We start from the raw sequence: 15326 nt of genomic DNA on the forward strand, positions 1-15326 counted from the left end.
CAGTGCTCAGAAGGTACAACTTGTTGCAATTTTGTTAATAGTATACACATAGTAAAATGAACAAATATAAGTATAGATACAATCAATGAAGTAAACTTGGAGATGGCAAATTGCATTCTACTAATAGAACTAACATGAAACAGTATAAAAAAAATAAATATTTATCCACACTGTAAATAATCACATAACAGAAATTTATTTATAGCACTTATATCCAGCTCGATCCCATCATACTCAGCAGGCAACAGTAAAACATACATAATCAATTTTAACACACAAAAACATACAATAAATACAGTACATGTTTAATAAACATTTTTATACTACTTACAGTTTAAATAAGATCTAAGCAGTTTGCAAATGTGGAGGGGCATATTTTCGATATGATGTCTAAATCCAATTTTGGGCGTTTTGCTGAAAATGTCCAGAAATCAAGGGGCAAAGTGATTTTCAAACCCAAAAAATGTCTAGAAAATGGCCTCTTTTACCGGCTTAGTAAAAGGGCCCCTAAGTGTTTTAAAAAGTGTCATCACATCCAGAAAAAAGAAAGTAATGCATTAAAATATAGTGTTAGCTACGTTACCCCCTGTTTACTAAGCTGTGCGGCAATGCCGACACAGCCCATTCAAAGTGAATGGGTTGTGTCGTGCATTAGCGCACCACAGCCGCTACAGCGTCTTAGTAAACAGGGGGATTATTGTCTAATAAAAGGAAGTAATACAATATTATACAAAAACTAATAAAATTTAAAAAAATGAAACAAACCTCTGCTGTAATTGTCTATCACTCATGTTTGATTTATTCTTACTGTACACCGCCTTGAGTGAATTCTTTCATATAAAGGCGGTAAATAAATCCTATTAACAAATAAAAGACTTAGCCAAATGAAGAGACTTGTATAATAAGATGCAGCACTGCAAGTTGATGGCTCCCGATGTCCAACAGGAGCAGCAATTTCAAAAAGCTGCATGTGGGAAAAACAAATGTGTAACACCACCCCATATATGCTTGGGAACAGCTTTCTGAAACTGCTAGTCCTGCCCTCCAAACTCCCTTTGATCCTGCAGTACCAGTCCCCCCCCACTCCTGGTGGCTTCTGATGTTCTTCCCAGAAAGTATCCGTTTCTCCTCATCCAGGTGCCTCTCCCCCCCCCCCCAAAAAAAAAGACCTCCCACCCAAACCCCCTAGCAACAACAAATGTCCTCCCTTCCCCCCAAGGCCTCCATGGAATATTCCCAGTCTGCATCCCTAGCCTTACCAAGATCCCTGGTGTCGAGCAGAAACAATCCTCACTCTTTCCTGCTCTTATGGCTCTAAGTTCACAAATGGCTGCCATGACCCTTACTGCTAGGGCTCAGTCTGTCAAATAAGACTGAAGCATCATTATTTGACATTAGCAAGATTAGCACTAAGGTTACAATAGCCATTTTTTAACCCAGGGCTGTAAGAGCTGGAGTGAGTGGGGATCACTCCTGCTCCCACATGATACCAGGGACCCTGCTAAGGTGGGGAAAGAGGATGGAGGAGGAGGTGGTACTGTTGCCTGGTGGGGGTCCAAGAGGGTTCATCATTGCAGGGAGGCTCCATTGTTCAGCGGGTCTTTTTGGGGGGAGCAGGGAGGGAGTGGTCTGGTGGGGGAGCAGATGTGTTGGAAGTTTGTAAGGGGGAATGGGTACAGTATGCCTTGCATGGGTTCATCAGAGGCAGTAAGAGCAATCAGGGAGGGGGGCAGGATCACCTGGGGAGGAATGATCAGAGGGGTCAGGTCTTGACATTGGAACCTGGCACTTAAAGCAGGCACTTATGCATGCCTGGGGGCAAGTATAAATGTCAATGTCTAGATGATATGAATTTGGTTTTTAAGACTGGGAATCTACATCAGTATATTAGAACCACCTAAACCATTCTCTCTCCTGCCCCTACTATGCTTCCTCTTTCTTATGTGGCTAGAGCATTCTGAAAATGTACAGCTCAGTTTTCATTTGTGCTTAGGTTTACAAACGTTGCAGTTTCTGTTAGGTGAAGTAACTTATTCTGTCGTGCAGCAACCTACCACGGTGGAAGTCTCTGAAATCTGTGAAAAGCAAAAAATGAATGTAGCACATGGCCTGGCCTGGTCCTTTTACCTTGGATATCTGAAGCTTGTTTTGCCAAGTAAGTCTAATCTGAATTTCATTACAAGCACATCACTTTATATGCATAACTTTGTCTTGTTTTATGTATAATTAAAATGACTTTTATAAAACTGGTATGTTGAAGAGAAAGGAAGAGATATTTTCAATCAGGGATTTCTTTTTTACCTGCTCTCGTCAGTCTTTTCCCCGCCAATATCAAAGGCACTGTTTAGGCAGTACAGCAACGTTCAGCCATGAGCAAGCGTCCAGCGGTAGCTGTCCTAACCTGCTCTCTCTCCCCTCCCATGTACCTTTCAACACACTTTTCCTCTTCAGAGCACTAACAGCGACAGTGTTTCACCTTCAGCTGCCTGTGTCGGTCCCAGAGTCCTCTCTGCTGCGCCCCTGCGGAAACAGGAAGTTACATCAAAGGGGACAGGGAACAACAGAGAGAAGGACTCTGGGGCCCAAGGAGGTTTGATAGCAGGAGACAGCATGAGCCTATCTGGCCCATTATATGGGCTGAAGCTAGTAGGCGGAGCTTGTTGCCTTATCAATTTAATTGTTTTGGGTGTAGCAAGATGGCAGCAGCTGCATTGGGGAGAATTTAAACCTTCTTGGGAGGAGCCCTGTGACACCATGCTGTCTCCTGTAGTCAAACCTCCTTGCTGGGGCTGATGCAGGCAACTGAATATGAAACACTGCTGCTGTTAGTGCTCCAAAGGGGAAGATCGCATTGAAAGGTACATGGGGGGAGGGGGAATGTTACATGGGGAAGTGTTTACCCGACCTGGGCATGGGGGGTGGGGGGGACAGGAGAGGGACATGCTGGACAATAGGAGGAACGTGGAGTGAAAAATAGGGAGAGATACTGGACCCGGGCAGAGGTGGAGGGAAAGGTGAGATACTGGAAAATGGGAGGATAAGATGGTGATGTTGGATCATGAGGTGAAGGGGACAAAGCAAACATGCTGGATTTTGGGGTGAAGGGGAGGAATGAAACAGAGAGGGAAACATGCTGGATCATGGAGTAAAGGGGAGAGAGAAAACAGAGAGGGAAATATGCTGGATCATGGGGGGAGGGGGGAAGGGAAATGTTGCATGGGGAAATGTTTACCTGACATGGGGAGGGGGGGGGGTGCAGGAGAGAGACATGCTGGGCAATGGTGGGAGAAGGGGGAGTGAAGAATAGGGAGAGATACTGGAACGGGGCAGAGATAGAAGAGAAGGTGAGATACTGGAAAATCAGTGGGAGGATAGGCTGGTGAGATGTTGGATCATGAGGTGAAGAGGAGGGAGAAAAGAGAGGAAAACATGCTAGATCAGTGATGGCAAACCTAGGGCACGCAGAGCCCTCTCTGTTGGCACGTGCACCCAGCCACTTTCCCAGCGGAGGAGAGAAAAAAGTAGTTACCTCAGGTTTTTTACATCGTCTGGCTCTGTTCTGGGCTGGCTTGCTTCCCTGTACCTCTCTGGCTCGCTTCTTCAATGTTCCGGGCTGCCGGCAGTGTCAGTGCAGTAAGCACACTGCCTTCGGCGGTCCGGAAGCTTTCCCTCTGTTACAGTTTCCTGTTCCGCATAGGCAGGATGTTGCAACAGAGGGAGAGCTTCCGGAGCCGCTGAAGGCAGTGTGCTTACTGCACTGACACTGCCGGCAGCCCAAAACCAGTGGCGTTCCTAGGGTGGCTGACACCCGGGGCGGATCGCAGATGCGTCCCCCCCTGGGTGCAGCGCGACCCCCCCACCCCTGGCGAAAGGACGCACCCCCCCGCCCGGGTGCATTTTTACCTGCTGGGGGGGGGGGGGGGGGTGCCGCACGCCTGTCTGCTTCGCTCGTTCCATGCTCCCTCTGCCCCAGCGGCGTGCACCCAGGGTGGACCGCCAACCCGCCCCCCCTTTGGTACGCCACTGCCCGGAACATTGAAGAAGTGAGCCAGAGAGGTACAGGGAAGCAAGCCAGCCTAGAACAGAGCTAGACGACGTAAAAAACCTGAGGTAACTACTTTTCCCTCTTCTCCGCTGTTTCAGAAAGAAGCTTTCCAGTGAGGCAGGCAGCTGTTCAGCAAACGTAACCTTTGTGGGACTTGAAAGCCATGGAGACCCGGTCTCCGAGATTCGTCGAGGCCTTCCTTATTCAACACACACACTTTCCTATGCTCCCTGGCTATCATGGGATATTTTAAAGAATAAGTAGTGCAAATTGACACAGGGACTAACTGCAGGAAAAAATCGTAATGAAAACCGCTGATTGGTAGAGAGTGATGTGGCTGAAGAACAATGTGGATGCTAATGAGTAAGTAGAACAAAGTTGGAAACTAGATGATCTGAATGGCAGGATGCAGAAAATGGTAGTAAATGACAATAAAATGACCAGTATCCAGGGCTGGCTTTAAGGTAGGGTGGACAGAGGTTGTCTCTGGGAGACGGTGTGCCACTTACCCCAGAACTGGCTCTGCCAGTAGTAGATGCTCAGAATATCCCGGTATAGGAAATTAAACCAAAACTGTGACAATTTAAGCATGTTTAAGACACAGTGTTATGAGAAGAGCAGATAGAGATTCCAAGTAGAAGACAAAATGGAGATGGTGTGATGGTTTGCTTAGCTCGGTAGAACTTTAGAGGGTAAAAGAATAAATGTAAGCTAGTGCATAGTATGGTAATATCCATAGGAGCTGATTCTGTGGGTTCTGTAGGTGCTTGAGCACACCCAATATTTTAAAAATTCCTTGTATGTATCCAGGGAAGGGTTATTCCCACTGGGCTTAGCACCCCCAATAATTTTGAAAAGTTGCCTATGACCGCAGGCAGCCAAGGTTAGACAAGTTATCAGCATGCATGCAACAGCAAAAATCACATTAATTATTCAAAAGCATGCCAAATGCTTTTATTTATTTATTTGTAGCATTTGTATCCCACATTTTCCCACCAATTTGCAGGCTCAATGTGGCTTACATTTGTCGTGATGGCGGTTGCCATTTCCGGGTAACAGAATTATAAATGGTGTTGCGCATTGGAGCTGACTCTGTGGGTGCTGTGGGTGCTTGAGCACCCCCAATATTAAGAAAGATCCTTGTATGTGTCCAGGGAGGGATTATTTTCATTGGGTTTAGCACCCCCAATAATTTTGAAAAGTTGGCTCCTATGGTGTTGCGTTAAGGTGCATACATACATGGTAACAGAGATGTAACATAAAGTTCTGTTATTCAGGTTAAATTGCCCTGTTGGCACTTTGCGATAAATAATTAGATTTTGGGTTGCTGTTTGGGCACTGGGTCTCTGAAAGGTTCACCATCACTGTGCTAGATCATAGGATGAAGGAGAGGGAGGAAAAAGAAAGGGAACATGCTGGATGATGGGGTGAAGGTATAGGCGCCTGGTATAAGAGGCTTGGGGAGGCTAAGCTTCCCCAAAACCTGGTGGGCTGGTTTGGGGAATTAAGAGCATTGGAATAGGGAAACAGGCTCTGGCATCACTAAAATTTCTCTTCAGCTCCCAGCATCTATCTGACCTCTTTTCCTATCTAATCCTACCATCGGACCCCTTTTCCTACCATCCCACATATATAAATTTTCCTGATAGCAGCAGGACCCTATTTTTAGTTCCCACCACTCTGCCTCACTTACACCAACTGTGGTTGTTGCACCCAAGAAGGTTTAATATGACAGAAGTCTATCTGGTCCATTTGTGGGCTGAAGCCAGTGGGCAGAGCTTGCTGCCATATTGAGTGACCCCAAACATTCACAGATGGTATTAAAAACAATAGCAAACTTGTGAGGTTTGTATCATTTTATTAATACTCCTTTGTTTTGCATTCTGTTAGGAGGGGATCGGGAGGGGATGTAAGGGGAGTTGAGGATTTTTTGAGGAGTCTGTGAGCTCAAGAGCTTGCTTTGTTATTTGCAATGCTGTATTGTGGATTTCAGTGCTGCACTATATGCCTTTATTTTTGCTTCTAATGACAATAAAGCAGTGGCGTAGCTAGGGTAGTTGACACCCGGGGCCGGTCATTTTTTTAACGCCCCCCCCCCCCCCCCAAATCCAGTACTAGGCATACAGAGAATACAAAACACTCAGGACCTATAGAGCAATTCTACCATACCATAAGCAGTCATTTCTACGAGTCACACAAGGAAAAACACTACATTGAGCACTAGAACATCAATTCACCTATTGTAAAACAAAACCAGACAGAATAGTACAGATCGTCGATCCTGCACAGTCAATGCCAACTGCAAGCCATGTCTTTTTCACAAACACAGATACACCCTAATCCACTATAGAATAATAATAAACTTTCTGTTTAGACAAAAATTAAACAACCCCCAAGATGCCAGACTCTGCATACAATGCAACACCACAGAAACAGAAAATGTCCCCTAGTACTGTGCAAAATATAAAGACAGCAGATGTAAATTTGAAAAACAAGTACCAATCACCACTTTACAAATTAACAAATAGAAATAAAACAAATACAGAAAATAAAATACCATTTTATTGGACTAATACATTTAGCTTCCAGAGGCCAAAATCTCCTTCCTCAGGTCAATACAGTATAGTGCTGTTACAGTATGCTATCCTGACCTGAGGAAGGGGGTTTTGTTCTCTGAGAGTTAAGTCAAAATGTATTAAAATTAGTCCAATAAAAAGATTACCTTATTTACATGTTCTATTTATAAACATTTATTAACACAGCTACAATACTATATCCTAATGCAAAATAATAAAAATATATATTTACAGTTTGTTGTCTCTGGTTTCTGCTTTTCTCATCTTCTTTTCACTGTCTTCCTTCCATCCAGCATTCGTCTTCGCGCTCTCTCTCTCTCTGCCATCCAGTGTCTGCCCTCTGTAATGTCCCTTCCACCCACTGTCTGCCCTCTCTCTCTGCCCCTTCCATCCACATCTGCCCTCTATTTCTGCCCCTTCCATCCACCATCTGCCCCAGTCTGCCATTTTTCTCTCCCCCTTCCATCAACATCTGCCCTCTCTCTCTCTTCCTTCCATCCACATCTGCCCTCTATCTCTGCCCCTTTCATCCACCATTTGCCCCAGTCTGCCCTCTTTCTCTCTTCCCCCTTCTACCCACCATTTGCCCTTTCTCTCTGCCCCTTCAATCCATCTGCTCTCCCTCTCCCATCCATCTAGGGTCTGCCTCCCTCACGCTCCCCGCTTCCATCCAGGGTCTGTCCCCACCCTCCCCAATCCCCTTCTCCCCTCTGGGCTCCCCCACCCTCTCCAATCCCCTTCTCCCCTCTCTGGGCACCCCCACCCTCCCCAATCCCCTTCTCCCCTCTCTGGGCACCCATCTGGGCTCCCCCACCCTTCCCAATCCCCTTCTCCCCTCTCTGGGTACCCCCACCCTCCCCAATCCTCTTCTCCCCTCTGGGCACCCATCTGGGCTCCATCTGGGCTCCCCCACCCTCCCCAATCCCCTTCTCCCCTCTCTAGGCACCCCCACCCTCCCCAATCCCCTTCTCCCCTCTCTGGGCACCCATCTGGGCTCCCTCCCCAATCCCCTTCTTCCATCTGAGTCCCCCCTCCCACCCAACCCGACCCGACACACCTACCAGCTCCGTTGTCCTGCTCCCACCCTGTCCTGCCTTAAAACAAAATTTTTTGAAGTGCTGAAGTGGCAGGCAGCGCCTGCCCTGCTAGTAAAAATCTCCTCGACGTCGCGTCGGGCCTTCCCACATTCAGTCCCGTCCTCCTCTGAGGTAACTTCCTATTACTGCGAGGGCGGGCGGGACTGAATGTGGGAAAGCCCGATGCAACGTCGAGGAGATTTTTACTAGCAGGGCAGGCGCTGCCTGCCACTTTGGCGCTTCGAAAAATTTTTTTTTAAGGCAGGACAGGGTGGGAGCAGCGGGAGTGAAGCACCCCCCACCCGCTGACACCCGGGGCGGACCGCCCCCACTGCCCCGCCCTTGCTACGCCACTGCAATAAAGATATTTAGTAAGTACAAAAATATAAAGTTAAAAAAAATTTCAATATACTATAAAACAGCTTACAAAATTATTTTAACACAATTAAATTTTATTATATATCAAAAGAACAAAAAAAAAATATATAAAAGAGTGCACTAAACCCCCTTAGATTCACGTGGAGAAGCATTTTCGAAAGGGACGTCCAAGTTGCGATTTGGATGTCCTCGCAAAACGGCGAAATCCAGGGGCGTGGAAGCCCGTATTTTCGAAACATGATGGACATCCATCTTTCGTTTCGAAAATACCGTCAGAGACGTCCAAATCCTTAAATTTGGATGTCCCTAGACATGGACGTTTCGGTGATTTTCGAAACCAAAGACGTCCATGTCAAAAATGTCCTAATGCAAGCCATTTGGGCGTGGGAGGAGCCAGCATTTGTAGTGCACTGGTCCCCCTGACATACCAGGACACCAACTGGGCACCCTAGGGGGTACTGCAGTGGACTTCATAAAATACTCTCAGGAACATAGCTCCCTTACCTTGTGTGCTGAGCCCCCCGAAACCCACTACCCACAACTGTACACCACTACCATAGCCCTTACGGGTGAAGGGGAGCACCTATATGTTGGTTCAGTGGATTTGTGGTGGGTTTTGGAGAGCTCGCTGTTTCCTCCACAAATGTAACAGGTAGGTGGGTATGGGCCTGGGTCCGCCTGTCTGAAGTGCACTGCAGTACCCACTAAAACTGCTCCTGGGACCTGCATGCGCTGTCATGGACCTGAGTATGGCATCTGAGGCTGGCACAACGTATTTTTAAAGATGTTTTTGAGGGTGGGAGGGGATTAGTGACCACTGGAGGAGTAACGGGAGGTCATCCCCAATTCTCTCCGGTGGTCATGTGGTCATTTCGGGCACCTCTTTGTGCCTTATTCGTAAGAAAAACATGTCTGAGTGAGAATGTCCAAGTGTTCGTCAGGGACGTCCTTGTTTTTTTCGATTTTTGCATTAAGTGTCACATGTATGATTATCTCCCAGTTGGTAAGATGTCATATATGTGTGCCCGATGCAAAGAGCTCCTAGCTCTTAGAGAACATGTCCATTCTCTTGAGGCTAGAGTAGCAGACTTGGTGGAGCTGAGGGAGACAGAGAGGTACATAGAGGAGACCTACAGGGATGTTGTAGATAAGTCCCACCTCCAGTCTGGTAGCCCTTGTGCTACCTTGGAGGAGGGAGGTCTCCTAGAAGGAGAGCATCACCCTGGTGAAGTAGGAAGTACTCCTGTAGCCAGAACCTGCCCACCAGGGGATGTACTGTCCTCTCGCACCGAGGATATGTCTCCGAGTGTTGCCCGGGAGGGAAAGGTTAGGACAGCTGTTGTAGTTGGTGATTCGATCATTAGGCATATAGATAGCTGGGTGGCTGGTGCATGTGAGGATCGCCTGGTGACTTGCCTGCCTGGTGCAAAGGTGGCGGACCTCACATGTCACCTAGATAGGATTTTAGATAGTGCTGAGGAGGAGTCGGCTGTCTTGGTACATGTGGGTACCAATGACATAGGAAAACGTGGGAGAGAGGCTCTGGAAGCCAAATTTAGGCTCTTAGGAAGAAAGCTCAAATCCAGATCCTCTAGGGTAGCATTTTCTGAAATGCTACCTGTTCCACGTGTAGGGCCCAAGAGACAGGCAGAGCTCCGGAGTCTCAATGCGTGGATGAGACGATGGTGCAGGGAGGAGGGTTTTAGATTTGTTAGGAACTGGGCAACATTCTGGGGAAGGGGGAGCCTATTCCGAAAGGATGGGCACCACCTTAACCAGGGTGGGACCAGGCTGCTGGCGTCGGCATTTAAAAAGGAGATAGAGCAGCTTTTAAACTAGAAATGGGGGGGAAGGCCGACAGTCGCTCAAAAGCGCATGGTTCAGGATAAGGTATCCTGCAAGGATACCTCACAAACAGGGAAGATAGGGTTTCTGGATAGTGAGGTTGCACAACAGACCGTGGTAGGTCAGGTGCCCTTAAATACAACTAAAGATCAGACAAAAGATGGCCAATCAATAGTGTCAAGTACTAAGCATCATGCAAATAGGAACAACAAACATACTCTGAAATGTTTATATGCAAATGCTAGGAGTCTAAGAAATAAGATGGGAGAGTTGGAATATATTGCAGTTAATGAAAAATTGGATATAATAGGCATTACTGAGACATGGTGGAAGGAGGATAACCAGTGGGACACTGCCATACCAGGGTACAAAGTATATCGTAGTGATAGGGTGGACCGGTCTGGTGGAGGGGTAGCATTGTATATTAACGAGAGCCTTGACTCAGATAGATTACAAATTCAGCAGGACACAAATCACACCCTTGAATCACTGTGGGTTGAAATTCCATGCATAAAAGGGAAAAGGACGGTGATAGGAGTGTACTACAGTCCGCCTCGCCTCGCCAGGATGAGCAGGTAGACGCAGAAATGATAAAAGAAATCAGAGATGCAAACAAAATGGGCAATGTGATAATAATGGGTGACGTCAATTATCCAAATATAGACTGGGTAAATGTAACATCGGGACATGCTAGAGAGGTGCAATTCCTTGATGAAATCAAGGACAGCTTTATGGAGCAGCTGGTGCAGGAGCCGACGAGAGAAGGAAAAATTCTAGACTTGATCCTTAGTGGAGCGCATGATCTGGTGAGGGAAGTTATGGTACTGGGGCCGCTTGATAATAATATGATCAGTTTTGATATCAGCCTTGAAGTAACTATACACAGGAAGTCAAATACGTTAGCGTTTAACTTTAAAAAAGGAGACTATGATAAAATGAGGAGAACGGTGAAAAAAAAAAAACTTATGGGGGCAACAGAGAGGGTAAAAAATGTACAACAGGCGTGGACGCTGTTCAAAAATACCATCCTGGATGCCCAGGCCAAACATATTCCACGAATTAGAAAAGAAAGACAGAAGTTCAAAAGACAGCCGGCGTGGTTGAAAAGTGAGGTGAAGGAAGCTATTAGGGCTAAAACAAATGCCTTCAGAAAATGGAAGAAGGAACCGTCTGAAAATAACAAGAAGCAGCATAAGGAGTGTCAAAGCAAATGCAAGGCGCAGATAAAGAAGGCCAAGAGGGATTACGAAAAAAAGATAGCATTAGAGGCAAAAAAACATAGTAAAATATTTCTTTGGTACATTCAAAGCAGGAAGCCGGCAAAAGAATCGGTTGGGCTGCTGGATGACCGAGGAGTAAAAGGGGCAATCAAAGAAGACAAAGACGTAGCAGAGAGATTGAGTGAATTCTTTGCTTCGGTCTTCACCGAGGAAAATTTGGGTGGGATACTGGTGTCGGAAATGGTATTTCAAGTGGACGAGTTGGAGAAACTTACTGACTTCACGGCAAAGCTGGAGGACGTAATGGGGCAGTTCAGCAAACTGAAGAGTAGCAAATCTCCTGGACCGGATGGTATTCATCCTAGAGTACTGATAGAACTGAAAAATGAGCTTGCGGAGCTACTGTTAGTGATATGCAATTTATCCTTAAAATCGAGCGTGGTACCGGAAGATTAGAGGGTGGCCAATGTAACGCCGCTTTTCAAAAAAGGTTCCAGGTGAGATCCGGGAAAATGTAGACCGGTGAGTCTGACGTCAGTGCCGGGGAAAATGGTAGAGGCTATTATTAAAAACAAAATTACAGAGCACATCCAAGGACATGGATTACTGAGACCAAGTCAGCACGGCTTTTGTGTGGGGAAAGCCTGACCAATTTACTTCAATTCTTTGAAGGAGTAAACAAACATGTGGACAAAGGGGAGCCGATTGATATTGTGTATCTGGATTTTCAAAAGGCGTTTGACAAGGTACCTCATGAAAGGCAACAGAGGAAATTGGAGGGTCATGGGATAGGAGGAAATGCCCTATTGTGGATTAAAAACTGGTTGAAGGATAGGAAACAGAGAGTGGGGTTAAATGGGTAGTATTCACAATGGAGAAGGGTAGTTAGTGGGGTTCCTCAGGGGTCTGTGCTAGGACTGCTGCTTTTTAATATATTTATAAATGATTTAGAGATGGGAGTAACTAGCGAGGTAATTAAATTTGCTGATGACACAAAATTATTCAAAGTTGTTAACTCGCGACAGGATTGTGAAAAATTACAAGAGGACCTTACGAGACTGGGAGACTGGGCGGCTAAATGGCAGATGACGTTTAATGTGAGCAAGTGCAAGGTGATGCATGTGGGAAAAAAGAACCCGAATTATAGCTACGTCATGCAAGGTTCCACGTTAGGAGTTACGGACCAAGAAAGGGATCTGGGTGTCGTCGTCGATAATAACACTGAAACCTTCTGCTCAGTGTGCTACTGCGGCGAGGAAAGCGAACAGAATGTTGGGTATTATTAGGAAAGGTATGGAAAACAGGTGTGAGGATGTTATAATGCCGTTGTATTGCTCCAGGGTGCAACCGCACCTTGAGTATTGTGTTCAATTCTGGTCACCGCATCTCAAGAAAGATATAGTAGAATTGGAAAAAAAGCAGCGAAGGGCGACTTCCCTATGAAGAAAGACTAAGGAGGCTAGAGCTTTTCAGCTTGGAGAAGAGACGGCTGAGGGGAGACATGATAGAGGTATATAAAATAATGAGTGGAATGGAACAGGTGGTTGTGAAGAGTCTGTTGACGCTTTCCAAAAATACTAGTACTAGGGGGCATGTGATGAAACTACAGTATAGTAAATTTAAAACAAATTGGAGAAAAGTTTTCTTCACCCAACGCGTAATTAAACTCTGGAATTCGTTGCCGGAGAACGTGGTGAAGGCGGTTAGCTTAGCAGAGTTTAAAAAAGGGTTAGACGGTTTCTTAAAGGACAAGTCCATAAACCACTACTAAATGGACTTGGGAAAAATCCACAATTCCAGGAATAACATGTATAGAATGTTTGTACGTTTGGGAAGCTTGCCAGTTGCCTTTGGCCTGGATTGGCCGCTGTCGTGGACAGGATGCTGGGCTCGATGGACCCTTGGTCTTTTCCCAGTGTGGCATTACTTATGTACTTATGTTTAAATCTTTTTTCTTGACGGACTCACAAGAAAAAGGTACATTCAGAACTTTCAACATCACCACATTGTTTCCCGACAATCAGCTATCTAGGTTCTGTAACCTTCAGTTAATTTGTCTTATATCCCCCCTAAACAACCCAACCCTACTCCTTACCTCCCTTCCCTCCCCTCTAAGCCCTCCCACCTCCTCCCCTAACCCCCCCTCCCTACTCCCCACTTCTAATACATAGAGGCATGGCATGACACATCAAAATATGGCAAGGTGTCCCCGACAGTTCAACAGTTGAGAAGTCTACTTCTGGCTCCTGGTTGCAATGTACCCCAAAAGCGGCTCCATATTTTTGTCAGGTTTCTGCCAGCTGCTGTTTCACAGTCCTGTACTCCACGTCTTTCTAACTTCAACATCTCTATCATCTGTACCCTCCACTGAGCCAGGGATGGACTGGTACATTCCCTCCAATTCAGTAAAAGTACTCTTTTCCCCTGCACCATAGATTTCTGTAAAAACCTCTTCAGGCCCGATACTCGAAGACCAACATTTTTGAAGTCTTCAAGGGCTGCAAAGGCACTGCTCGATTCCAATATGTCCCAATGGTATCTACCACCTCATTCCAAAAGTTATGCATCTGCGAACAGGACCAGAACATGTGGCCCAGAGTAGCTGGATCTTGTCCATATTTAAGGCATGCCCCAGAGGCTCCAAATTTTGCCCGAAATGCTCGATTAGGTGCCACATAGAGTCTCAGAGCAAATTTGTATTGCAGCTCCCAGTCACGAGAAAATAGGGCACTTTCCAGTATACTTCTCAAAAACCCTGTGAACAGGTTCTCCGTGACCTCCACCACTAGATCTTCCGTCCACCTCTTTGCATAGCTCCTATAGTCCAGATCTTCAGTCGTGTCTAACAAGTTCCGATGAATCTCAGCGGCACTGCATTCTAGGATCCTAAGGTAAGAGCCAAATTTATTACCTCCTGCACATCCTCACATAGATTCTCCCAGCCTAATGAGGAAGCATAATGTCTCATTTGGTAATAGGCAAAGGTGTCAATAGGGGCCAGGCTAAACTCCTGTTGCAGTTCTGAGAATTGTTTGAGTTTCCCTTCCTCATCCAACAGCTGGTACAGGTATTGAATCCCGCTTGCATGCCAATCAAGAAATGTCTTTGAGGAGGTCCCTGCTGGGAAGTCTGGGTTATGCTTTAGTGGCAAAAAATGGTGTTGCTGCTGAGGAGAATCCATGCCGTCGGCAGAGCCATCTCCATGCTGCCCTTGCCGAACACACACATGGGTTTTTCCGAATCTCCAGCCGCGGTCTTTTTCTTGTTGTATGTATCAGCCATCCAAGATGTTCTGTAGGGGATAGCAAGGTTTCTATATCCGTTGGTGTAAAGTTCTGGGTACCAGCCAGCCAGTCTCTTATATGTCTCAGTATACAGGACACCACAAGGTACCTAATGTTCAGCAATCCCATTCCCCCATGAGCTCTAAGCTTCTGCAACACCACCATCAGCAATCTGGGGCGCCGACCCCTCCATAAAAATTTCTGTATCAATTGGTGCAACATGCGCTCCTCTCTCCGCCGCAGATATAGGCGCCCCAGAGTTGCAACAGCCTTCGAGTCTCCACCAGCAATGGGAATACATTCAATTTATACAAAGTGGACATATCGGTCGGTACCTGGACCCCTAGATACTTGATTTTGTCTGCTGCCCATGCCAGAGGGAATGCTCCCCCCCAACTACCCCTTACCTCCCCTCCCAATGGCAGCCCTTGTGATTTTGAAAAATTAAGCTTAAAACCTGTAAGTTTCCCATAGTTTTGCAAAACATCTAGTAGGCAGTGTAGGGAGGAGTGTCTCGCATCTAACATTAGTAATAAATCATCCGCATAGGCGAGAATTTTCGTGACCTTCCCTTGAATTTCTATTCCCCGAATCCCCTCCTCCGCCCGCACCTCACACAACAACGGTTCCAATGAGAGCACAAACAGCAGAGGGGACGGGGCATCCCTTCCTAGTCCCACAGCCTATTTCTAACTCCCTGGTCCTGACCCCATTTACTATAAGCATGGCTGTCGGTGATGAATATAGTGCCCGTATGGCCTGTAGATACCAGCCCGTTACCCCTACCCACTGTAGAGTTTCAAACATAAAGGGCCAGAGCACCCTATCAAAGGTGCGCTCTGCATCTAAGCTGACTATTAGTCCCTCCTCGTTTGCAATTGTCTTATGTATTACAGCTGCTA

The 15326-nt window shown here is 46.4% G+C and overlaps 1 protein-coding gene across 3 annotated transcripts in view; it reads left to right on the forward strand.

The window, feature by feature from the left end:
- The window catches only part of TMEM173 (transmembrane protein 173), a 198816-nt gene that overhangs the window by 143275 nt on the left and 40215 nt on the right, over window positions 1-15326 (forward strand). For all 3 annotated transcript variants that reach the window (XM_030213073.1, XM_030213072.1, XM_030213074.1), the window contains one exon: window positions 2047-2155. In XM_030213073.1, coding sequence (XP_030068933.1) covers window positions 2047-2155 — 109 coding nt within the window. The remainder of the gene's footprint in view (window positions 1-2046; window positions 2156-15326) is intronic.

Source organism: Microcaecilia unicolor, chromosome 8 (assembly GCF_901765095.1).
Source record: "Microcaecilia unicolor chromosome 8, aMicUni1.1, whole genome shotgun sequence".
NCBI lineage: Eukaryota > Metazoa > Chordata > Amphibia > Gymnophiona > Siphonopidae > Microcaecilia > Microcaecilia unicolor.